The sequence below is a fragment of the Neoarius graeffei genome, chromosome 21 (genome assembly GCF_027579695.1).
Source record: "Neoarius graeffei isolate fNeoGra1 chromosome 21, fNeoGra1.pri, whole genome shotgun sequence".
In the NCBI taxonomy this organism is placed as follows: Eukaryota; Metazoa; Chordata; class Actinopteri; order Siluriformes; family Ariidae; genus Neoarius; species Neoarius graeffei.
In genome coordinates, this window is record NC_083589.1 from 17,417,413 (window position 1) to 17,442,854 (window position 25,442).

A 25,442-nucleotide genomic window follows, 5' to 3' on the forward strand; every position below is an offset into this window, starting at 1 on the left:
GTAATATCATGGTCAGTAAACCATTTGGTAGTAGTTTTGGCACTGTGGGTAGGTGCTAAGTCCTGCTGGAAAAGGAAATCAGCATCTCCAAAAAGCTTGTCAGCAGATGGAAGCATGAAGTGCTTTAAAATCTCCTGGTAGATGGCTGTGTTGACTTTGGACTTGATAAAATACAGTGGACCAACACCAGCAGATGACATGGCACCCCAAATCATCACAGACTGTGGAAACTTCACACTGGGCTTCAAACACCTTGGATTCTGTGCCTCTCCACTCTTCCTCCAGACTCTAGAACCGTGATTTCCAAATTAAATGCAAAATGTACTTTCATCTGAAAAGAGGACTTTGGACCACTGAGCAACAGTCCATTTCTTTCTCTCCTTAGCCCAGATAAGACACTTCTGACATTGTCTCTGGCTCAGGAGTAGCTTGATATTAGGAATGCGCAAGTTGTATCCCCTTTCTTGAAGATGTCTGTTCGTGATGGGTCTTGATACACTGACACCAGCCTCAGTCCACTCCTTGTGAAGCTCTCCCAAGTTCTTGAATCAACTTTTCTTGACAATCCTCTCAAGACTGCGGCCATCCCTGTTGCTTGTGCACCTTTTCCAGCCACCCTTTTTAGCAATGACCTTTTGTGGCTTACCCTCCTTGTGGAGGGCATCAGTGATCATCTTCTGGACAACAGTCAAGTCAGCAGTCTTCCCCATGATTGTGGCTGTGTGTACTGAACTAGACCGAGAGATACACTGTGTTCATACTGTTTTACTCAAATTCGAAATTAAATATTCTAATATTTTGAGATGTTTTTTTTGTTTTTGTACTGTATGCCATACTGATTAAAATTAAAATAGAAAAATGCTTGAAACATTTTAGTTTATGTGTAATGAGTCTATAATATATAACATTTTCACTTTCTTAAATAACTGATGGAAAATATTGAACTTTTTCACAATATTCTAATTTTTTGAGATGTACTAATATAGTAGCAATGATTTCATGAATTTTTTTAATGATTAATCTCGGCATCAAAAGCCTCAATTTGTGTACTAGATACCTTACCTACACGTCTATTCAAACAGGTAATACCTGAAGTAATTGAACCGCTTCTAAAAATAATAAATTATTCTCTTACGATTGGCTATGTACTCAAATCCTTTAAACTAGCAGTTATCAAATCCCTGATTAAAAAACCTGACCTTGATCCCTCTCAGCTGTCCAATTATCGGCCAATATCAAACCTCCCCTTTATCTCCAAGATCCTTGAAAAAGCTGTGGCACAGCAGTTATGCTCATATTTACATAGGAATAACATCCATGAAATGTATCAGTCAGGATTCAGACCTCATCATAGCACAGAGACAGCTTTGGTTAAAGTAGTAAATGACCTACTGTTGGCATCTGATCAGGGCTGTCTCGCTGCTTGTGTTGCTTGACCTGAGTGCAGCATTTGATACCATTGATCATTCCATTCTTCTGGATAGACTAGAAAATGTTGTGGGAGTTAAGGGAACGGCCCTCTCCTGGCTCAGGTCTTATTTAACTGATCGCTATCAGTATGTTGATATAAATGGTGATATTTCTAGACATACTGAGGTAAAGTTTGGTGTTCCACAAGGTTCTGTCTTTATAGATGTTACCTCTGGGTGATATTATTCGTAAACACTGTATTAGTTTCCACTGTTATGCTAATGACACACAGTTGTATGTTTCTGCAAAACCAGATGAGAGACACCAGCTTAATAGAATTGAGGAATGTGTAAACGACATTAGACACTGGATGCTTATTAACTTCCTTCTGCTTAACTCTGACAAGAATGAAGTACTTGTACTCGGACCACATGCAGCTAGAAGTAAGTTTTCTGATTACACAGTAACTCTGGATGGCCTTTCTGTTTCTTCACGTGCAGCAGTAAAAGACCTCGGAGTGATTATTGACCCCAGTCTTTCATTCGAAACTCACATTGATAACATTACCCAGATAGCTTTCTTTCATCTCAGAAATATTGCTAAAATAAGAAATTTAATGTTACTACATGATGCAGAAAAACTAGTCCATGCTTTCGTGACCTCCAGGTTGGATTATTGTAATGCCTTACTGTCTGGATGTTCCAATAAGTGCATAAACAAACTCCAGTTAGTTCAAAATGCAGCAGCAAGAGCCCTTACAAGAACTAGAAAATGTGATCACATCACCCGTCTTATCCACACTGCATTGGCTCCCAATCAAATTTCGTATTGATTATAAAGTACTACTATTGACCTTTAAAGGAACAGTCCACCGTACTTCCATAATGAAATATGCTCTTATCTGAATTGAGACGAGCTGCTCGGTACCTCTCCGAGCTTTGCGCAACCTCCCAGTCAGTCAGACGCAGTCAGACGCGCTGTCACTCCTGTTAGCAATGTAGCTAGGCTCAGCATGGCCAATGGTATTTTTTGGGGCTGTAGTTAGATGCGACCAAACTCTTCCACGTTTTTCCTGTTTACATAGGTTTATATGACCAGTGATATGAAAAAAGTTCAGTTACACAAATTGAAACGTAGCGATTTTCTATGCTATGGAAAGTCCGCACTATAATGACAGGCGTACTAACACCTTCTGCGCGCTTCGGCAGCGCATTGATACGGAGCTCAGATATCAATGCGCTGCCGAAGCACGCAGAAGGTGTTAGTACGCCTGTCATTATAGTGCGGACTTTCCATAGCATAGAAAATCGCTATGTTTCAATTTGTGTAACTGAACTTTTTTCATATCACTGGTCATATAAAGCTATGTAAACAGGAAAAACGTGGAAGAGTTTGGTCGCATCTAACTACAGCCCCAAAAAATACCACTGGCCATGCTGAGCCTAGCTACATTGCTAACAGGAGTGACAGCGCGTCTGACTGCGTCTGACTGACTGGGAGGTCGCGCAAAGCTCGGAGAGGTACGGAGCAGCTCGTCTCAATTCAGATAAGAGCATATTTCATTATGGAAGTACGGTGGACTGTTCCTTTAAAGCACTGAATGGTCTCGCACCACAGTACCTGAGTGAACTTCTGCTCCTCTATGACCCGCCATGCCTACTTAGATCAAAAGGTGCAGGCTATCTCCTGGTACCTCGTATAGTGAAGGCTACATCAGGTGGCAGAGCCTTTTCTTACAAAGCCCCACAGTCATGGAACAGCCTTCCAAGTAGTGTTCGGGAATCAGATACAGTCTCAGTGTTTAAGTCTAGGCTGAAAACATATCTGTTTAGTCAAGCCTTTTGTTAATGGTGTTTATGAGGTAAAGGTGTAGATCTGGAAGGTCCTCAGACATAGTGTTTTGGTAAACTGGGATGTATGGATGCTGTCAGTCCCCACTCGCTTGCTCACTCAAGTTCGTTGATGGTGTAGTGGCTGGCTGCTTTATGTCCCGGGGCTCCCTCATGCCTGTGTTACCTTCTGGCTCTCTCCTTTTAGTTATGCTGTCATAGTTAGTTGCCGGAGTCCCTGCTTGTACTCAGTGCAATATGTATACTGTTCCTATTTATTCAGGTAACATTGGGCATACCTAACAACCCGTGTTTTGTCTCTCTTCCCCCCCAAAAAAATCTGTCCCTCTGAGTTACATGTCAGTCCTGGGATCAAGATGCTGACCGCTTCTGCTCCTCGGACCTGCCTGATCCATCCTGGTACCCTGTGTCGGGTTGGAGTTTCATCGCATCGCTCCTGTGGAGGGCAGCCCCATGTGGACAGTTGGGGGTCGCGCCTGGAGGACGCTCTGGACTCTTGCAGTGGTGCTTTTGTGGCTGGGGACTGCAGTTGACTTGCTGACTTTAGGACTGCAGTTGACTTGCTGACTTTGGGACTACGGTTGTTGTGAACGGTTTTGCGCTCGGGTTTCTGTCAGTGGGGGGTTTATAGCATCAACGAAGCTGACTTTGTTAGGACTGTTAATGTTATAGTCATGTTGTCTGTTGTTGCCCGGATGGGGATGAGTTCCCTTTTGAGTCTGGTTCCTCTCAAGGTTTCTTCCTCATGTCATCTGAGGGAGTTTTTCCTTGCCACTGTCGCCAAAGGCGTGCACATTGGGGATAGATTAGGGATAAAATTAGCTCATATTTTAAGTCGTTCAAATTCTGTAAAGCTGCTTTCCAACAATGTTTATTGTTAAAAGCGCTATACAAATAAACTTCACTTGTCACATGTACACTCAAGCACAGACCTAAGCACACAGTGAAATTTAACCTACCTGAAGCAGTGAACACACACGTGCACACACAAGTGAGCCATTAGCACACACACACATACCCAGAGCAATGGGCAGCTATGCTACAGTGCCCAGGGAGCAGTTGGGGGTTAGGTGCCCTTGCTCAAGGGCACTTCAGCCCAACCTCAGGCCATGGGTGCCCCAGGTGTTAACCTAACTGCATGTCTTTGAACTGTGGGGGAAACCAGAGCACCCGGAGGAAACCCACACAGACACAGGGAGAACATGCAAACTCCACACAGAAAGGCCCCTGTTGGCCACTGGGCTCAAACCCAGAACCTTCTTGCTATGAGGTGACAGTGCTAACCACTACACCCCCATGCCGCTCAATCAAACTTGCAATGTCCTGGTTGAGACGCGGACATGCTAACTACTTGGCCAGCTTGTGTAGGCCACAATGTGTACAACCCTGATTCAAAAAAAGTTGGGACAAAGTACAAATTGTAAATACAAACGGAATGGAATAATTTACAAATCTCAAAAACTGATATTGTATTCACAATAGAACATAGACAACATATCAAATGTCGAAAGTGAGACATTTTGAAATTTCATGACAGCAACACATCTCAAAAAAGTTGGGACAGGGGCAATAAGAGGCTGGAAAAGTTAAAGGTACAAAAACGGAACAGCCGGAGGACCAAATTGCAACTCATTAGGTCAATTGGCAATTGGTCATTAACATGACTGGGTATAAAAAGAGCATCTTGGAGTGGCAGCAGCTCTCAGAAGTAAAGATGGGAAGAGGATCACCAATCCCCCTAATTCTGTGCCGACAAATAGTGGAGCAATATCAGAAAGGAGTTCGACAGTGTAAAATTGCAAAGAGTTTGAACATATCATCATCTACAGTGCATAATATCATCAAAAGATTCAGAGAATCTGGAAGAATCTCTGTGCGTAAGGGTTAAGGCCGGAAAACCATACTGGGTGCCTGTGATTTTCGGGCCCTTAGACGGCACTGCATCACATACAGGCATGCTTCTGTATTGGAAATCACAAAATGGGTTCAGGAATATTTCCAGAGAACATTATCTGTGAACACAATTCACCGTGCCATCCGCCGTTGCCAGCTAAAACTCTATAGTTCAAAGAAGAAGCCGTATCTAAACATGATCCAGAAGTGCAGACGTCTTCTCTGGGCCAAGGCTCATTTAAAATGGACTGTGGCAAAGTGGAAAACTGTTCTGTGGTCAGACAAATCAAAATTTGAAGTTCTTTATGGAAATCAGGGACGCCGTGTCATTTGGACTAAAGAGGAGAAGGACGACCCAAGTTGTTATCAGTGCTCAGTTCAGAAGCCTGCACCTCTGATGGTATGGGGTTGCATTAGTGCATGTGGCATGGGCAGCTTACACATCTGGAAAGACACCATCAATGCTGAAAGGTATATCCAGGTTCTAGAGCAACATATGTTCCCATCCAGACGACGTCTCTTTCAGGGAAGACCTTGCATTTTCCAACATAACAATGCCAAACCACATACTGCATCAATTACAGCATCATGGCTGCGTAGAAGAAGGGTCCGGGTACTGAACTGGCCAGCCTGCAGTCCAGATCTTTCACTCATAGAAAACATTTGGCACATCATAAATCGGAAGATACAACAAAAAAGACCTAAGACAGTTGAGCAACTAGAATCCTACATTAGACAAGAATGGGTTAACATTCTTATCCCTAAACTTGAGCAACTTGTCTCCTCAGCCCCCAGATGTTTACAGACTGTTGTAAAGAGAAATGGGGATGTCTCAGAGTGGTAAACATGGCCTTGTCCCAACTTTTTTGAGATGTGTTGTTGTCATGAAATTTAAAATCACCTAATTTTTCTCTTTAAATGATACATTTTCTCAGTTTAAACATTTGATATGTCATCTATGTTCTATTCTGAATAAAATATGGAATTTTGAAACTTCTACATCATTGCATTCCATTTTTATTTACAATTTGTACTTTGTCCCAACTTTTTTTGGAATCAGGGTTGTAGTTAACCTGGTGTTCTGACCCTAAAGATGGCTACACCAACAGAATATGAACTAATTTATATTTGGGACTGTGAACTTGGTTCAATATTCAAAAGTGTGAACAATGAATGTGAATTAGTTTATTTTAATCTGTGTGAACTGAACTTTGAGCTCAGTCTTGAACTTCCTCAATGCTGCCAATCTTGTATTACCTACAATTTATACCAAATGTAGGACGTAAATGAGTTCTTGTGCTGGTAGAACATGCATGCAAGTACCTTAGATTTCATTTTTATGAAGGGGAAAAAATGTGCTTTAGAAAGGTGTCCAGTGTGAATTGCCCTTTAATGAATCATATCTCTTTGTATTTCATATGATTAACATTTTTTCCCCTCTACATTACTTCTTTTGGCCTGCCGGGCCTTTTTTTTTTTTGAACATTCCAAAATGTCAAACTGATTCACTGTATTCTGTTTTTGTTTGTGGAAACTTCATGGTTGGTGAAACCATAAGATTCTTGGACTTACCATTAAACAATGGTTGAGTGGGTTCATTCTTCACTGAGATAGACAAAATATTATTGGTGACATATATCGTGTTGCTGTCAGCATTCAGAGCTGAGGTCACTGAAGTGATGCTTGGTTTGCTCATCCACACTTGCCCATTGTCCTGATCCAGAACACCTCTGGTTATGAGAGTGGGTAGACTGAGCTGCTCATGGTCTGGGCTGGACACTGTTGTCCTAGATTCCAGGCCCTTGTCATGAACATCAGTTACAAACATAATATCTTCTTCGTCAGGCAAAATGTGGCTGCTAGGTTGCTTATCATGGCTTCTTGCCTGGTCAGGTGAAAAGGATGGAGATTCCACTATGATCCACTGTTGCTCAGATGATGTGGTTGCCTTAATAGTTGGGTGAGTGGTGGAGGTGGTGTAGTCTATGGAGCTCTTGGAGGAAGACGTATGGCCAGACAAAACCCTGGGTTTGCTGGTTGTTCTACTTGAAGATAAAAAGGTCTGGAAGTTCTCATAAAATAAAAAATAAAAATAAAAAATTAGTCTCATGCAAAGAATAAAGCATATGCTTTTGGTGCACTTTTGCAGTCAAAGATACCTTTAGTTTTCAAAACAAAGTAATCCTACCTCAGTATATTCTTCTAATTGTGTCGAATCAACAGAAGGATCAGGATCATTTTCTGGAGAATGTGTATTAAAAAAAAGATTCCCATAAAAAACAATACTGATATGAATACATTTGCTGTTTCTCTGGAACAGAGTATAAATTAGTGAGCAGGGTGGGCATTACCAGGGTCTTCCAGAGGCATGTCTACTATAACTTGGTCACTCATGCGACCAGTCAGGCCATTGGTGCACAGCGCCACCACCTGGACAACATAGCTGTTATTGGGCAGCAGCTTGTGAATAATAGCTCCCTGTAACACAAATCAAAACATCAGTGCAAAATTTATGCCACTATCTACTGTATATTTTTTCAATTTAGTTTCAGTTAATCTTTAAGTAAAATTACATTTTTATATTTATTTTAACATAAAATATTTGTAGATTTTATTTTTATAGTATTCTTTGTACCACCTTCAAGAATTACAATCATTAATTACTGATCCAAATTAAAATTTATTACTATTCATTTAATTATAATTTAGAGACAACTTACCACATCTTGATCCCCATCTGTCAGGTACTGTCGTTTCTGAGCATTTTTGCCCTGTAGACTCTGATAGGTGACAGAATATCTCTCAATGCTGGTTTCATAGACAGCACGTGGCCTTTCCCATGTCACCATTATACTGGTGTAGTTCTGCGGATCTGCCTGAACATTATCTGGTTCTGAGCTGCACACTGACCGCAAGAAAGTTGAGTCAGAATCTATAATAGTCATGAGTTCTGTCATTCATACAGTGCCTTTGTCATAGCCATGGTATCTTTACAATAAAAAAGAAAACCAGGAGGAAGAGAGGAAAAATTCAGAGAGAAAAGTATGGCTGTGTTTGAAAGAGGGTTTTGTAAAAGGACAATGAACAGTCAGGGAGAGATTGTGTTCCAAAGTCTGAGGTCCTCAAGTAACTGAATAATCAGGATCCCTCCACCCCCACAGAGAGGGCACTCTTGTTTTAGGGAAAATTAGTAAACCAGAAAGTGAGGATATATAAAACAAAGTGTTCGAAGTTTCTATGAAACGTTGGATGAGCAGTTAGTATTATTTTTAAATGGTTGTAAAAAGTTCTTATTGTGAGCATCTTAACACGTACAAGAAAACAGAAGCTGAATATCTAATGAAACACATTTCTGAATGTCCTTCACAGTATTTTAGAAGACACAAAAGGAGAGATGGACCAGAAAAGCAGTATGCACACAAAAAAAACCAAACCAAAAAAAAAAAAAAACCTTTTCCACTCAGTGCAAAAAAAGGAACAAAGGAAGGGCTGTGCCGAGGGGAAAAAAATGTTACTTAGCAACGCCTAACTCACTGCTGGTTTTTTTTTAAGAGAAGGACATTGTCAGAGTTTGTGACAGAAAAAAGGAGACAAACCATGACCTTGCATGACCTCAGAGAATGAGCTACTGAATTAGAACACATGGCCATGTGTGTGAATGTGTGTTATACGCACCAGGAACAAGGACTTCCTCTGTGCCAGTGTATGATGAGAAAACCTGTCCCAGAAAGTGCTGCCCTTGCTCCCTGTAGTTGTTTTGTAGGTAATCTGTCAGCATCACATATCCAGCCTGTTGCATGGTCATCACCTCACAGAACACCTCCAGCTATATACACACATACACAGGAACATATCTGTCCAGTGAGAGAAATAAGTCAGCACTGTAACTCAAAAGGGTCAAATTTTAGTCCAGGGACCCTTATTACTCTTACACAGAGCAAGTCTGCTAATGTTTTGATACTATTGCCAAATTAAACCTAAAAGGCGCTGATTTACAGGTTTTCACCATGCATCTTCTGAGCAAACACGTGCATGCCCAGTCTTTCCAACAAAGTCGCATATCACACAATATTTGTCTGCAGTGTTTGTACTTATCACACAAAAAATATACAGCCTTTCTTCTTCTCACTTCCTACAAGTTGGACCACATATACACCATATGGAGTACGGTAATCGCAAATGCCCACACTTGGCAACAACTGATAAGCATAATAAATAATCCAAAAACCATCTGAGCTACTTTTGTAGGCAAATTAATGACCTGATGGTAGACATCAATGATTTAGGAGTGGAGACCATGCAACTCAGAAACTTGTTATAGCCCAGTGGTCATCCCTGTTTTTTATCTAAGAGTCACAAGGATACTTTTTCTTCCACCATACCTAGGTAATTCTTTTAGGCTGATAATGACCTAACACTTGTACCACCATGTTCAACTCTTCTAGTTCTTCAAGTTCACAGGTTCTAAACTGCTGCATTTATGGCAGCCACTCTTAAAAAGGAGTGGCAATATAATACTGTAGGCAAATATTGCATAAGTGCAATCAAATAGTCCTACAGAACCAAAGACACAGTGTACATCAGCATTTACTGCACACTGTATAGTTCTATTCAGAACTTAACAAAGGATTTGTACAGGCAGCTCAACCACTAATATGATGGATCATGACCAGATTGGGCTGAGCCACAGGACTACCTTAATGCCCATGTTTTGATCTTGATTATCTCACCAGATGAAGCACGATATCCAGATTTGCTTTGCCCAGAAACTAACAGATGCCTTACAGATGACATCTTAGTGAAACATACAGGTGTGGCATGCACTGGAAATAGTCCAAAAAAATTGGGATGCTGTGTAAAATATAAATAAAAACAGAATGTGATGATTTACAAATAATGGAAACCCTATATTTAATTGAAAATAGTACAAAGACAACATATCAAATGTTAAAGCTGAGACTTTTTTGGAAATGGTTGTGCATTAGCCACATTAAAACAATCAGTCTAATCTATAGAAGTTGATCCCTCTGTGGGAAAGCTGGTTGACACCCCCTTCCTACAGATAGGACACCTAGGCCAGGATACAGGTCAACTTTCCACCAACAAGTTTGTGTATTGCTTCAAAGATGGTTACCACAATCTGCACTGCAGGACATGTGCCAAGTAACTGTGAAAAATGCTAGGGTAGTGCTTTGAGCCTGCTTCCAATGAAACACTGAATAGGAGAATGCAGCTTTCAGAATTATGAAACCAGCATGACCGAATGAGCTGTCCACACTTTAGGCCAAGCAACAGCAGGGGAAGTCACACCCTCAGGCCCATAACAGGTGGCCCATAACAGGTGACCCCTTCCATCTTCTTGAGAGGTCTTGAAACAGTGCCACTAAAGAGAATGCATACTCTACATTTCAAAAACAGAGGATATACTTCTTTTTTCAGATGAAGGACAGTGTTCTCTGTCCAATTCTAGATTTGAGGGGGCTGAGCTGGATCCTAAAGACCCTCTCTTTCATCTGTGGACCTGTGCCATGTCTATTTTCATGTTCCTACCACCCTGGAAAACAAATGCTTTTTAAGGTTTGCTGTCCACAGACAGGCATTTCAATTAAATTTTTCCAGAAGCTGTATTTATTGAGAATGCTAGCCACCCTGTCACTCCAGTTAAGGATACTATAATTGACAAGCACAGTCACAGCTCTAATTCTTTTAGGTTTGCTGGAACAACTGGTCTTATTTCAGCAAGAAGGGCCACTACAGACTCTAAAAAAAGACTCACAGACTCTAGAGAAAGTGGTCCACTTGAGAGATATTCACCATAGACACTTCTCTTACAGACTGGGAAGCACTGTGGTGCCACAGGGGTGTAGAGGATATTTAACTCCCTGGTGTAAAATCAGAAGACACCAACACCAGTTAGAATTAAGGGTGGTCCATCTGGTCATCCAATTCTTTTTAGTGGTTCTGAGATATTTCCATGCGTTCATTCACTCAGACAACATTGTGTTGGCTAGCTACACCAACCATCATGGTGGCTCTCTCCACCTTGCACAGAATCTCCTCAGGTGGGCCTACCCATGGTTAGCCTCACTGAGGACAACTCATCTGCTGGGGATGTACAAGGCTGATCTGCTGAGACAGGATGCACTGGCCAATGACTGGTCTCACCATTTCCTCTAATCATGTTCCTCTAATTCTTCCCCCAATGGGCAGAATTCAGCTGCTGGCCCACAGAGTCCTGCTTGTGACCATGAGATGACTGGAAAAACCTTGGTTCAAACACAATGGTGCTTTACCTGGTGGTTGAATCACACTGGCAGTTTCCTCCCTGAGCAGATCTGCTGTCCTCAATGGAAGGAGAGATGTAGCACACTCAGCCAAGTGACCTGTGCCTGTGGCTCCTCGCTTTGGACTCAACAACTGAGGACTGCAGCCCAGCAGTCTAGGAGACTGCTGAATGCAAGAGCCCCTAGAACATGTTTTTTTTTTTTTGCACCCTTAGATGGAAGCTGTTTGTTGAATGGTGTGCACTCCATTAGGCAAGATCCTGTGGACTGCTTGATTTTCCCCCTCTACAAGAACAGGGGCGTCCTGGGGTGCCCGTGACCCCCCCCCCCCCCCCCCCCCCCCATTGTCGGACCATACATTTTTTCAATAACCATATAAGAATATTAGAAAAATGCCCACTGTAATTTTTCTAACATTTTTTTAAACTAGATTGTCACCTCAGCCTCATTAGGGTTTCTATAACCTTGGTTCCTGTGGTTTGGGCACGATAAACCAGTTCTGCGCAAGTGCAACATGATCACACTAGAAAGCATGGTCAAGCTGCCAGTGTAGGTGCAGTCTTTTTAGTTGCGAATTACGAGTATTTCCTCGTGTTAATAATTTGCCATGTCAAAACAAGCGAAACTTTCCTCCTTCTTTCGATGTGAAGAGAGGTAAGCAAATTATTATATATTGGTTTCCATCAAAGTTGCATTTTGTGGCTTCGAAGCTAAGTTTTAGAAAGAAAGCACACCCTTCATCACACCCTTGTGACATTCCTCTCTGCATTTAACCCATCTGAAGCCGTGAACACACACATGCACACACGTGAGCAATGAGCACACACACAAACCTATCGACCAGTCAGTCAGTGCATAGAACAGGAAGAAGAGCAGCAGCTGCTCCAGCCATTTTCTGGAACCCAGGAAATTAATACATGGTACAAATCACTGTTGCTTTTTTTTTTTTTAACTGATCTGGTGTTCAACTTTCACAGTTATGATAAAGCAGTGTCTCTTTGTAATTGTCATTTTTGTAAGCTCACTTGCTAGGCACAAGGTTAAATAATGGCAACAAATTACTTTCACTTTACAATGCTGGAGCTGCAGGAGCAGGTGGCGCGCAACAGGCAGGAACTTGTGAGGATTGACCTCCAAAACTAAGTCGCTCATAAAACTACAACTTTTTCTGGTTAAAACAGAACCAATTAGGAGCATGTACACCCTTTCTATTTTGTGCTACAACTTTAAGTAGAGGTGTGTGTGTGTTGGGGGGGGGTCAGCGCGCAATTACCGTTATTTATTTATTTATTTATTTATTTTACTAAAATCATAGTACCTCTGCAGTAAAAGATTTTTTTCCCAAAATTCGAAAACCTATGATCTTGCGGTGTCCCTTTACAGAGAGCTGATTTTAAGGTGAACTGAACCTGTTTGAAATTTTAAGGTAAAGTCCCTACAATAATCACGGAATTGGCACAAAGGAAAAGGCCATTGCAAGATTAATTTATAATTTATCACTCTGTGATAAAATTCCCTGTGTATTTCTGAATCTTGTCGTTACCTTTTTGTCCACTGAAACACGTGTTATGTTATATTACATCTAAAAACATTATTTCAATAGCAAATGAATGGACACACCATCCTGTTATCTCTCTCAACTCATTTTTTTCTGTATTTATAGGCTCTGAAAGAGATTCTCTCACAACATGAGCGAATTTTACGCTGTTCAATTAATACTGTATCTTCAGGTACTATTAACACATCATATCCCTCTTCCGTCAAATATGTGATTTTCTGATGTAAAAATCAGCACTCTCCAGTCACAAGACAAAACAATTCTACAGAGATGCAAGAACATTCTACGTCAAAAGCTTTCAAAAAATAAAGGAAAAATTCCCAGTGAGAGATCAAATCTTGACAAATCTGTCAGTGGTCAATCCTGAGAACCATGATGATGTGAAACCAGAGCAGATTTTAACTTTGGCAGAGAGATTTCCAAATGTAATGAAGGCAGATGCCAGAGAACAACTCCATTTAGAAGTCCTGGATTATGTCTCATCTAACCTGGAAGCACTGGTGCCAAATTATAAGAATTTACCAGTTGATGAGTTCTGGGGGAAGCTGTCCAAAGTCACATCTGTGAGCTCAGGGCAGTTGAGATTCAGGGAGCTCTGTCAGCTGATGAAGCTGCTATTGGTGCTGCCAAATTCTAACTGTGATCTGGAAAGGGCATTCAGCATGGTGCATCACATCAGGACAGAATTTAGGAGTCAGATGTCTCACCAAACACTTGTGAATTTAATGTCTTGCAAGATTAACAAGCTTATTGACACAGAGTGCTATGAGGTGGAGGTGTTTGCTCAAAAATTGCTCAAATCTGCAAAGCAAGCAGCCTCTAAATACAATGAAAGCTTGCAAAAGGAACAGGCATAGAACATAGGAAAGCCTTTTAGGCCTAGGCCTACATGTACAATTGCATTCATTGTCATTCATGCAATTCATTCATTGTTGCACACCCAGTATGCTCCACTATCTATCGACGGTGCTGCAGTGGAGAGGGTGAGCAGCACCAAGTTTCTGGGTGTGCACATCTCTGAAGACCTGTCCTGGAACAACAACACCGCATCACTGGCCAGAAAAGCCCAACAGCGTCTGTACTTCCTCCACAAACTGAGGAGAGCAAGAGTCCCGGCCCCCATCATGCACACATTCTACAGAGGCACCATCGAGAACATCCTGACCAGCTGCATCACCGTGTGGTACGGCGCCTGCACCGTGTCCTGCTGCAAGACTCTGCAGCGCATCGTGAGAGCAGCTGAGAAGATCATTGGTGTCTCTCTCCCTTCTCTTATGGATATCTATAACTCCCGCCTCACCCGAAAAGCCATCAGGATTGCAGGTGACCCCACCCACCCATCTCACAGCCTCTTCAGCCTGCTGCCGTCGGGGAGGAGACTGCGGAGTCTCCGGGCCAAAACCAGCAGGCTCAAGAACAGTTTCTTTCACCAGGCGGTCAGGAGGCTCAACTCCCTCCCTGTTCTGCCCCTCCTCCCCTCCTCCCCCCTCTGCCTCCTGCCACAGATTCTGCTCGTACACACCCCTTCAGCATCTGACATGTCATCCTCACAGTTCCCCCCCCCAACACACACACACACACACACACACACATATATACATACATCTCATCGTTCATTAACACACTGAACTCAGGGACCGCACATCTCACTTTACCTCGCCCATTTGCACTGCTTATTTCATGTTTCATGTTTACCTGCTATACCTCAAGTGCCCTTGACTGTTTGGTTATTTGTACCAATCTGTGTGTGTGTGTGTGTGTGTGTGTGTGTGTGTATATATATGAGTGTTTAGTGTAGTTCATATCTAGAGTGTTTTATACTGTTTATATTCTCTGAGTGTTTAGTCTGTCTTGTTCTTATCTAGTGTTTATACTGTTTATTTATTCTGTTTATATTGTTTGTGTTTAGTCTGTCTAGTTCCTATCTAGAGTGTTTATACTGTTTATATATATATATATTTTTTCAATTATTCTATTTTTATTTATTGCATTGCCTGTTTGCACCGTGGGTCAGAGAGGACTGATATTTCGTGCTGTATGTCGAGCATGTATAGCATATTTGACAATAAAGTTGACTTGACTTGTTCTGTTATATTCATCTGTGTTTCAGTATCTAAGTAAAGCAATGCTCTGTGGTGAAATATCTATTTATCCTGGTCATCCTTCCTTATTTATGGGGGGCAGGGTGTCCAGATTTAATCAGTAAGGAGCTTAATATATGGCACATTGTAGTTATCATAGTTGATGGGTTGGGGGCAGCTAAGTCCCCAAGTCAGGGTGTCAGCTATGAATCTGAGTGAACTGAGTGAATTCAGGTATTGTTCATCTCCAAAAGGCCACCCCAAAATCCACCAGAATGCAGGAAATCACATCAACCAAATCCAGAATTTTCTGGGGGAGTACCCCCATACCCCCCCAGCAATGTATTTGTCCTCAAAAAAAAAAAATTCCCCAGTGGGGGTGGGGTGGGGAGACCTCCCTGAAATGAATTTGGTCAGGTTGGGATGTCTGCAATGGTAATTATTTTTTGTTACATAATGTACTCAGGTTGCCAGTCAGTGTGTGATCCCCCCCAACTTTGAAAAATCCTACCTACGCCCCTGAAGAACTGCAACAGACAGCAACCAGTCACCAAATATACTAAAGGTGTATGTGGCTTCCAAGTTGGATCTGGAAACTGCCTTTTTGCTCGTAATTACTTCATTGGGGGGGTTGAACTGCATTCTCTGGAGATAGGCTTGTGTTGCCCAATGTAAAATCACACAATTTTGACATTGCAGTGTTCCATAAAGGGGAGCATTCATGAGGGATTGCCTTGTCTAAAACTAGCCTGAGACTAGCCCACTGAGTCATCACCATGGCCCATAGACAGGCTGGACGCCCAGCCCCTACCATCAAATGCCACTTTACAAGGAGCTTCTCCTCCTCATGGGCATTACATAGAGGTATGTTTCACCGCTACCTGGCTTTCACTGTGCTACTTCTCCTCACTCTACATGGTTAACACTGATCTCTCAGGCACATGGTCCCTATGAAAGACAGGATTAGCCAGAACAGGTCATGATATATTTTTTACCATATTAACATGCCATTGTTGTGTGTTATGCCTGATGTAAAGACTCTCGTCTCTGCGAGCCTACCACACAGATTTAATACTTGTCATTTTTAGGGCATACCTAACAACATGTGTTTTCTTTCTCTCTCCCCCCCCCCCCCCCCCCCCCCCCCCCCCAATCTGTCCCTCTGAGCTACATGTTGGTCCTGGGATTGAGATGCTGGCCTCTTCTGCCCCTCGGACCTGCTTGGTCCATCCTGGTGCCCTGTGTCTGGTCGGAGTTTTATCACACCGCTCCTGTGAAGGACGGCCCCATGAGGACAGTTGAGGGTTATACCTGGAGGATGCTCTGGACTCTTACAGTAATGCTTTTATGGCTGAGGGCTACAGTTGTCTTGCTAACTTTAGGACTGCAGTTATCATGAACAGTTTTGCACTCAATTTTCCATCAATGAAGAGTTATAACATCAACGAAACTGTCCTCATGTTAAAACTGTTAATATTATAGTCAGGCTGTCTGTTGTTGCCCAAATGAGGATGGGTTCCCTTTTGAGTCTGGTTCCTCTCGAGGTTTCTTCCTCATGTCATCTGAGGGAGTTTTTCCTTGCCACCGTCACCACAGGCTTGCTCATTGGGGATAGATTAGGGATAAAATTAGCTCATGTTTAAGTCGTTCAAATTCTGTAAAGCTGCTTTGCGACAATGTTTATTGTTAAAAGCGCTATACAAATAAACTTGACTTGAAACTTGACTGACTGATTATAGTTCATGATGTAAATATCTCTCTCTCTCTCTCTCTCTCTAGAATATCCGCAACATTGATCTTAATTTGTTCCACAGCTGACTTTGAATGCCAGACACTTTCTTTTTTTCAGTCTTGTCTTAACACACAGCCACAGATTAGATTAGATTAGATTAGATTAGATTAGATTAGATTAGATTAGATTAGATTAGATAAAACTTTATTGATCCCTTTGGGAGGGTTCCCTCAGAGAAATTAAGATTCCAGCAGCATCATTACAGATAAACAGAGAAAAGAATAGAGAAAAACTTCGAGATAAATTAAAATAAATTAAGTATTTACATATACAAATATAAAAGAATAAGATATGGGGAAGAGAGGAAGGGGGAGGGGGGAAGGGGCAGAAGTGGGGTTAGGGTAAGTGTGTGTGGGGGGGGGAAGCAGGAAAGATATTGCACTTTATATTGCACATTATATTGCACATTGTCTGGTATTGCTTATTGTTAGGCTAGGCTAGGCTACTGCTCCTTCCCGTCCTCTGTCCTCCTGTTACCCCTTCTCCCCCCCCGAGAGAAGTTGTACAGTCTGATGGCATGAGGGACAAAGGAGTTTTTGAGTCTGTCCGTCCTGCACTTGGGAAGGAGCATTCGGTCACTGAACAGGCTCCTCTGGTTGCTGATGACAGTGTGCAGAGGGTGACTGGCATCGTCCATGATGTTCAATAGTTTGTCCATAGACCTCTTCTCTGCCACCGTCACCAGAGTCTCCAGCTTCATGCCGACCACAGAGCCAGCCCGCCTGATCAGTTTGTCCAGCCTGGATGTGTCCTTCTTGGATGTGCTGCTCCCCCAGCACACCATGGTATAAAACAGGACACTGGCGACCACAGACTGATAGAACATCCACAGGAGTTTCCTGCAGATGTTAAAGGACTGCAGCCTCCTAAGGAAGTATAGCCTGCTCTGTCCCTTCCTGTATAAGTGATTGGTGTTGCAAGTCCAGTCCAGCTTGCTGTCCAGCCACAGCCCAAGGTACTTGTAGGAATCCACAGCCTCCACCTCGACTCCTTCGATCAGAACTGGTTGTGACCTTGGTCTGGACCTCCCAAAGTCAATGACCAGCTCCTTGGTCTTCGAGGTGTTGAGCTGCAGATGGTTCCTGTTGCACCACACAGCAAAGTCCCTCACCAGGCTCCTATACTCTTCCTCTCTGTCGTCACTGATACACCCAACGATGGCTGTGTCATCGGCAAACTTCTGAATGTGACACAGCTCCGAGTTGTAGCAGAAGTCCGCGGTGTACAGGGTGATGAAAAGAGGGGCCAGCACTGTGCCCTGGGGTGCTCCAGTGCTGCTAATTACAGTGGCAGACATGATGTCCTTCAGCCTGACGTACTGCGGCCTGTCAGTGAGGTAGCTGGAGATCCAGGTGACCAGGCAGGGGTCCACTCGCATCCTGTTCAGTTTGTCCTGAAGCAGTAGGGGCTGGATGGTGTTGAAGGCACTCAAGAAGTCCAAGAAGAGGATCCTCACTATGCCATTTCCCTTATCCAGATGCGAGTGGGCTCGGTGTAGCAGGTAGAGGATGGTGTCTTCCACACCAACACCTGCCCAGTACGCAAACCTGGACCTGACAGTCCTGGGCATGTTGTACCTGGGGTCTGAGGAGGCTGAGGAAGAGCCGCTCCAACGTCTTCATCAGACGTGAAGTGAGCGCCACCAGTCAGAAGTCGTTCAGCTCGCTGGGCCAATTCTTTTTGGGAACTGGAACGATACATGATGTCTTCCAGAGGGCTGGCACTCTCCCCAGCTGCAGGCTGAGGTTGAAGATGCGTTGGAGTGGTTCACCCAGTTCAGCAGCGCAGGTCTTCAGTAGTCGTGGAACAGTGTTGTTTTCATTAACGATGACGATGACAAAATGATTTCGTTAACGCACCTTTTTTTCATAACTAAAATGAGACAGTGACGAGCTAAACATAACTCTTTGATCACAAAAATATGATGAGATGCATCTGTTGTTTTCGTTGACGAGATGAGACGAAAATGTTAGTGGGTTGGCTATAGGACTATCAAAATGCATGGCATTTCCTCCAACGGTGCGTGCAACCTGTCTGCCAAATCATGAAAATATCAGCAATGCACTGCATCCTGTCCTTGTTTGGTCACGCCCACCACCAGGCATGTCCGGGCACAGTGCCCACAGTTCATGGACCATCGACAACGCCAGCACAAGGGCTTGGTGGGCGGAAAAGACGAGATGATTTATGGACATACTTTACACATAATCCAGCAGAAAATAAAACGGAATGCCTTGTAGTGGGAGACAGAGGTACATGCTGTGGCTATAAACTATGTGGCAAGAATACGACCAACCTCAAGAGGCATCTAAAGGCTCACCATACTGCTATTTCTGCGACGGTAAGTTAACGTTACAAGAAGTCCTTAACAGATCATGTATACGTTTGCTAGCTTTGGTTAATGTCACTCAACAATCGGTCTGTGATGAATTTCCTATGAAGTTTTCCAAAACACTGTGACCTGGCGAAAATGAATGGGACCGCTAGCTTCATGCTAAAGTTGGCTTGTTTAAGCTAACTTAAATTCAATTAACATGTCATGAGTAAAACTTGTCCTGCAGGGATTATTGGTGGGACAGCAACTGAATGCTTTGTCATATATTGACACATATTTGAGTTACCTGTGAAACATATGGGGGGAAATGTAGCTTTTCAGACCTGTTGCTGTGCCTTAATATGTCTAAATGAGCAGCAGCACACCTGGCTACTCTAACGTTAGCAGCATGTTCAGCCATCATATTTACATTAACGGACAGCATGGTCATCTTCCAGTTGTGTGTTCATCATGACATGTTTGTGCTCTATCAGCGCATTGCGACATGTTAAACGGAGGCAGAAACACGAGTCTGTGAACAATGGAGTATAGACCCTTTTCAATCACGTGACCTTCATAAACACGACCACCATTTTGGACATGTAGCGGACTTCGGCTCGAATTGGTTTGAATGCGAGGAAGGCGACAAACGGAGAACATACAAGAAAAAGGAGCGAGATGCAGAAAACACATTCGCTATCCAGCGACGTAGGGCATTTACAGGGCGAGCAGTGGGAGAAATAACAGTAACGACACATTAGCAACGCTGTACAGAAATAACGGTTTATGGCACAGACCCTTTCGGTTCTCGCTCATCTAGCTGCTACAATGACTGCTTAGACTGCAACAATAATACCTAACACACATTTAAGTATCCGTCGTAAAGACGTGAAACTCGTTGAGTGACGAGTGTGTTCATTGATAAGCTAACACAATCTAAAAGTAGACATACCATCACACTGCCCTGGCGCTGTGTACAGTTTACCTTCTATGGTTTGTGCACTCACTATTTGCCATTACTTTCTCCAACTGTTGTTACAGATTACAGGGAACGGCCTGGATTTAAGAGACAAATACATGTTCCTCTTGTTTTGAACACTTATTTGTAGGCAGTGCTTAATTTGTAAAGTGGGAGGTCCCGGAGCGCAGAGGATGAGCGGCTCCGGTGCGGAAAAAAAGAGGGGGGCGTGGCACTGCGCTTCTGGGCATGTTTTGTAATAACACTGCAAATTAAGTTCATCTGCAGATATTTTGTGGATGTCGTTTCATGAGAGAAATCACCAACAAGACAGATATCAAAATCAGACATTAACACTAAATAAACTTGCATTTTTTTATTTAATTATTTGGTTTTTTTTTTGTTACATAGTCAAAAGAGGTGTCGGATCACCGGATCCAGTGTAAATAGCTGCCGGAGCCAACGCCCGAGGTTCCGGAGCGCGCTCCGGCTTGCTCCCCCTCAAATTAAGCGCGGTTTGTAAGACACTGCCTCTGATCTGTCCTACAGTCTACCAACAGCAAAGGAACACAACGCTAGCTAATGTTGTTAGCTAATAGCTACTACAGAAGAACAAAGAGGTTACAATGGGTTATTTTAGCCTATTTGGTTACACACTTGCCGCCACAGAATGTTAACAGCAATGTAATGCCTTTTCTGGCTAATTTTATTTGTCTTAACAAAGTGGTCACTGCACAAGCGCTGGTATGCCGAGGGCTGCCAATCTTTCCTGTTTATGGCCGCTATCCATCTTCTCCGTCGGGATCTGATAAAATGATAACCCTTGCCTTGTTTGTTGATGGTTACTACATCCAGGTGCACAACAATATAGTGGCATGATGGAAGTCTTGCTGAAAATAAACACTTTCTTTGCTGCCGTTCCTCAATGCTGGCTGTGGTAAACTACTGGTAGTACATGTCCAAAATGGCGGCCGCGTTTGTCGTGACGTCACGTGAAAAGGGTCCATACACACTATCAGACATCCCAACCTGCAGAAACTCATTTCAGGGAGGTGTCATGACGCATGACTTTTTTCCCATCAGCGGGGGTGGGGTGGGGGGTGGGGGGTGTCATGACACCTCCCTGAAATGAGTTTGGATGTTTGTAAACCAATCAGGATGCTCTTTGTCTAGCATGCGCTACATGAACAGGCACACACGCAGTCTCTCTCGCTCTCCCTTGCGCACTCAGTCATATGCGCAATGCAGACATTAATGTTTCGCGTCCACGCTCTTGCTCGCTTGCTCTAGATTCTGGGAGATATTCTCCAATTTGCGGGCATCAGGGAGCCACTATCAATATGCGGGAGACTCCCAGAACTTCCGGGAGACTTGGGATGTCTGCACTAGACAGCGTTTATGTAGAGAGCATGCACACTAGACGGCGTTTATGCAGAGAGCATGCACACTAGACAGCGCTTATGCAGAGAGCATGCACACTAGACAGCGTTTATGCAGAGAGCATGCACACTAGACAGCGTTTATGTAGAGAGCATGCACACTAGACAGCGTTTATGTAGAAAGCATGCACACTAGACAGCGTTTATGTAGAGAGCATGCACACTAGACAGCGTTTATGCAGAGAGCATGCACACTAGACAGCGTTTATGTAGAGAGCATGCACACTAGACAACGTTTATGTAGAGAGCATGCGCACTAGACAGCGTTTATGTAGAGAGTATGTTATGCACAACCTGTCAACCTCGATTACAGTTTCCTATCTCTGTATTGGCCTAATTTAATGTTTTAAAGTAATTATTTTTTTCGACTAAAATGAATGACTAAAACTGGACTAAAACCCTTTTAGTTTTTGTCGACTAAACCTAGACCAAAACTATCAAGGATGGAATTGACTAAAATGTGACTAAAACTAATAAGCATTTCGTCCAAAAGACTAAGACTAAAACTAAATCAAAAATGGCTGCCAAAAACAACACTGTCGTGGACACACCTTGTCCGGGCCTGCTGCTTTCCTGGGGTGAAGCTTCCTCAGTTGACCTCTGACATGGTCTGCAGTAATGCATAGAGGAGTCTGTGTTGAGGAGAGGGAGGAGGGGGCTGCTGTGATGACTGGGGGGAGGTGTGTTGAGGGAAGAAGGAGAGATGGCTGCAGTGAGGGAGAGGGTGGGGGAGACGTGGGCTGGTTGAACCAATTGAAAAAGTCATTCAACTCGTTTGCCCTTTCCACTGTCCCCTCAACGACTCATAGAACATGTCTACAGCATACATACCTTGTTTTATTTTATATCCATACCTTGTAGGGTATGGATACATTGCTAGGTGTATTTCTGAGACTTCATACATTACCACAGTTAATTTGCTAGCATTTTAGATGCCTTTTGTTGGCTTACAACACAACATTTAAAAAAATAAATAAAAATGGGTGTCAGTGTTGCATTGCTGCCTCACAACTACAGGGTCCCTGGTTCATCTTTGAGTTCAGGTTACTATGTAGTACTGTGCAGAAGAATGAATGAATTAATTAATTAATGAAGGAATGAAAAACAAAGATAATGCAGTATGTCCTTTTGTCTCATTCACTCTATTGAGGTATTTCACTCACGTGACCAAGTCATGTGATGCTGCCATTTTGGATGGCACGGCTCGAATCAGTTTGAATGCGAGGAAGGCGACAAACGAAAAACATAAAAGAAAAAGGAGCGAGATGCAGAAAACACCTTCACTATCCAGCGACGTAGGGCATTTACAGGGCGAGCAGAGGGAGAGGTATTTGCAAAAATTGAGGTTAGCAGGCTTAGAGAACGACGTTTACCTGCTTCCACCAGGATTGTTCACTGACGTACGGAAGTACACGAAGCCCTTGTCTTTACCTGACTTCGGCCCACATGATCTGTATACCTATGTCGTTAAAAACCCATCGCCATACACAGGTATTGATCTGAAAGCGTATAAGAGTTTGGATACCTACAAATATTTTGTGTCAGGCTGGGTAACATGCCTACATCAGCGGGTCGTCCCTGGAGCCGGTGGTCGCCATCTTATTACAGCGAAGGTTTGTTCACATTTTCATTTACTTTCAGTCCTCAGGATAAACAAAATGTTATTAAATGTCATTGAAATAACTTCTTAGTCTGTTGAGACATGGCCCGTTATAAATTTGCTGTTACCAGGCAATGACTAAGAACTGTATTATTAGGGTCGGTGTAGTTGTAGCAGTGTATTAGCAACTAGCTGTTAGCACTAGCTAATGTCAACAACATCATAGCTGGTATGTTACTGTAGCAATGTTTACGTTCAGTCATTTGGATGACTGTTAAAACCTTTCAGTCTCAAGTTTTTCCTTTACTAGTTTACTGAGCTAGCGCGCTCGGGCAAGCTGGGAGCTAGCGCGCGCTAGCCTGCCGGCCGGCCGGCACAAACTGGGAGCTGGCGCGCGCGCTAGCCGGCTGGCCGGCAGGCTAGCGCGCGCTAGCTCCCAGCTTGCCCGAGCGCGCTAGCTCAGTAAACTAGTAAATCCAGTAAAGGAAAAACTTGAGACTGAAAGGTTTTAACAGTCATCCAAATGACTGAACGTAAACATTGCTACAGTAACATACCAGCTACTGTTGTTGACATTAGCTAGCTTGACGTTCAAAATGGCGGACACCGGGGCGTCACGTGACCCTGTGACGTCAGGTGAAATACCTCAATAGACACGGTTGTGATCATGATGCAACGTATAAGTCAACACAAAAAGTGCAAATAGTGTAAGACATGAAAGTTTGTGTGTATGTAACTGAGAGTATGTGTAAATTAGAACTAGACATAAAAGAGGACAGGAAGGTCTGACCTGCGGTTCAGAAATTGGCACTCTGTCTCTGAACACAATCCATTTCACTGTCTCTGTGCAGGGTGGCGTGGTGAGGGAGCCATTGTAGATGAAATATTTTGCTGTTGACTCAGGCAGTAGACCAAGCAGAGGAAAGGCATCAAGCATACTACTTTTACCTTTGTATCAAATAAGAAGAAAAACATGACATCAAATACCATAAAATTCTCTCTCTCTCTCTCTCTCTCTCTCTCTCTCTCATACATGCGCGCAAATAAAAATAAATTTTATATATAATCAATTTGAAAAATAATTTATCTGACATTTCAATATAATGAGGCTCACACAGCTGAAAAATTTTTAACAACTTTTTCTTTTGAAAAAGTTTAGTGAACATTGTGCACCCTGATGAACAATGTACTGTATATTCTTCTCTTATAATGTTAAAGATTGATAAAATCACAATCACAGTGAGTTTTTCTTTACGACAATAACCCACAGCCTGCCAATAATCTATGCAAACAAGTCTGACTTTAACTGAAGTGTATTAACAAGAATAAAATAAAAACAAACAAAACACCACATACCATAACGACTGACGGCACTGACCCCATCAATTAAGGCAGCATAGTTCTCATTATCATCAGCGCTCTCCTGTGAAACCATGTACGTTTCTGAGTACCAAGATAAAAAGAAAAAAAAAGTACTGTTGTACTGAGAAGTACAACTGAGAAGACTCACCTCAAACAGTATGGACAGTGCAGTGATTCTGCCATTACCCCTCAGAGCATCATCTATAGATTCAAACTCATTTTCCTCATAACAGTAAATCTGCATCTGTGAGTGACAGCATGTGAGCATTATTAGAGGCATCTGTATAAAAAGCATTTAAAACTAGGACTGAGCTTCTGTCTGAGCAAGCTGTCATTTATTTGTCACAGCAATTATACACATTAGAGTGGAATAACAGCAGAAAATGAGCAACTTTCTCTGTCTGAGAAATCAGAAAACTTACAGTACGTTAGTGGTAAAAACTGATGGTTAACACAAAACACTTTTAATATGGAATATTTTAGCATCCACTGATCAATACCAAAAATTTTATCTACTTTGCTTTTGTGCATTTTTTTTACCATTTTACTTTCTTTAATAAACATGAAAAATCAGTACAGACATTATTTATATTTGTATTGCTAGAAAGTGATAAATACCAGATCCTGAAACAATAATTTATTTATTGTACTATACAAATATTGTATTGCTAGATAGTGAACAGTAGATAAGGCTGAGCCATTGTAGTCAGAACTCAGTTTTAAGTCAATTTTCCCAAGTTCTGATTTAAACATGCTCCAGTTGATGCCCAGAGAAAGGTCATGTTTATATGGCTAGTCTGAGTTTTATAAACATATCAACAAGATTAACATAAATTGTTTTACTTTCACTTAATTCACCAGAATTGATACAAATCTAAATGTACCAAGCAATTAAACACTT

At 42.5% G+C, this 25,442-nt stretch overlaps 1 protein-coding gene across 1 annotated transcript in view; it reads right to left on the minus strand.

Annotated features, from left to right (window-relative positions):
- Positions 1-25,442, minus strand: part of ptprz1b (protein tyrosine phosphatase receptor type Z1b) — an 89,944-nt gene that overhangs the window by 63,371 nt on the left and 1,131 nt on the right. The window contains exons 3-10 of the mRNA XM_060903508.1: positions 24,690-24,785; positions 24,536-24,602; positions 23,970-24,127; positions 8,829-8,979; positions 7,874-8,058; positions 7,505-7,631; positions 7,342-7,394; positions 6,726-7,224 (exon numbers count right to left, since the gene is read on the minus strand). Coding sequence (XP_060759491.1) covers positions 6,726-7,224; positions 7,342-7,394; positions 7,505-7,631; positions 7,874-8,058; positions 8,829-8,979; positions 23,970-24,127; positions 24,536-24,602; positions 24,690-24,785 — 1,336 coding nt within the window. The remainder of the gene's footprint in view (positions 1-6,725; positions 7,225-7,341; positions 7,395-7,504; positions 7,632-7,873; positions 8,059-8,828; positions 8,980-23,969; positions 24,128-24,535; positions 24,603-24,689; positions 24,786-25,442) is intronic.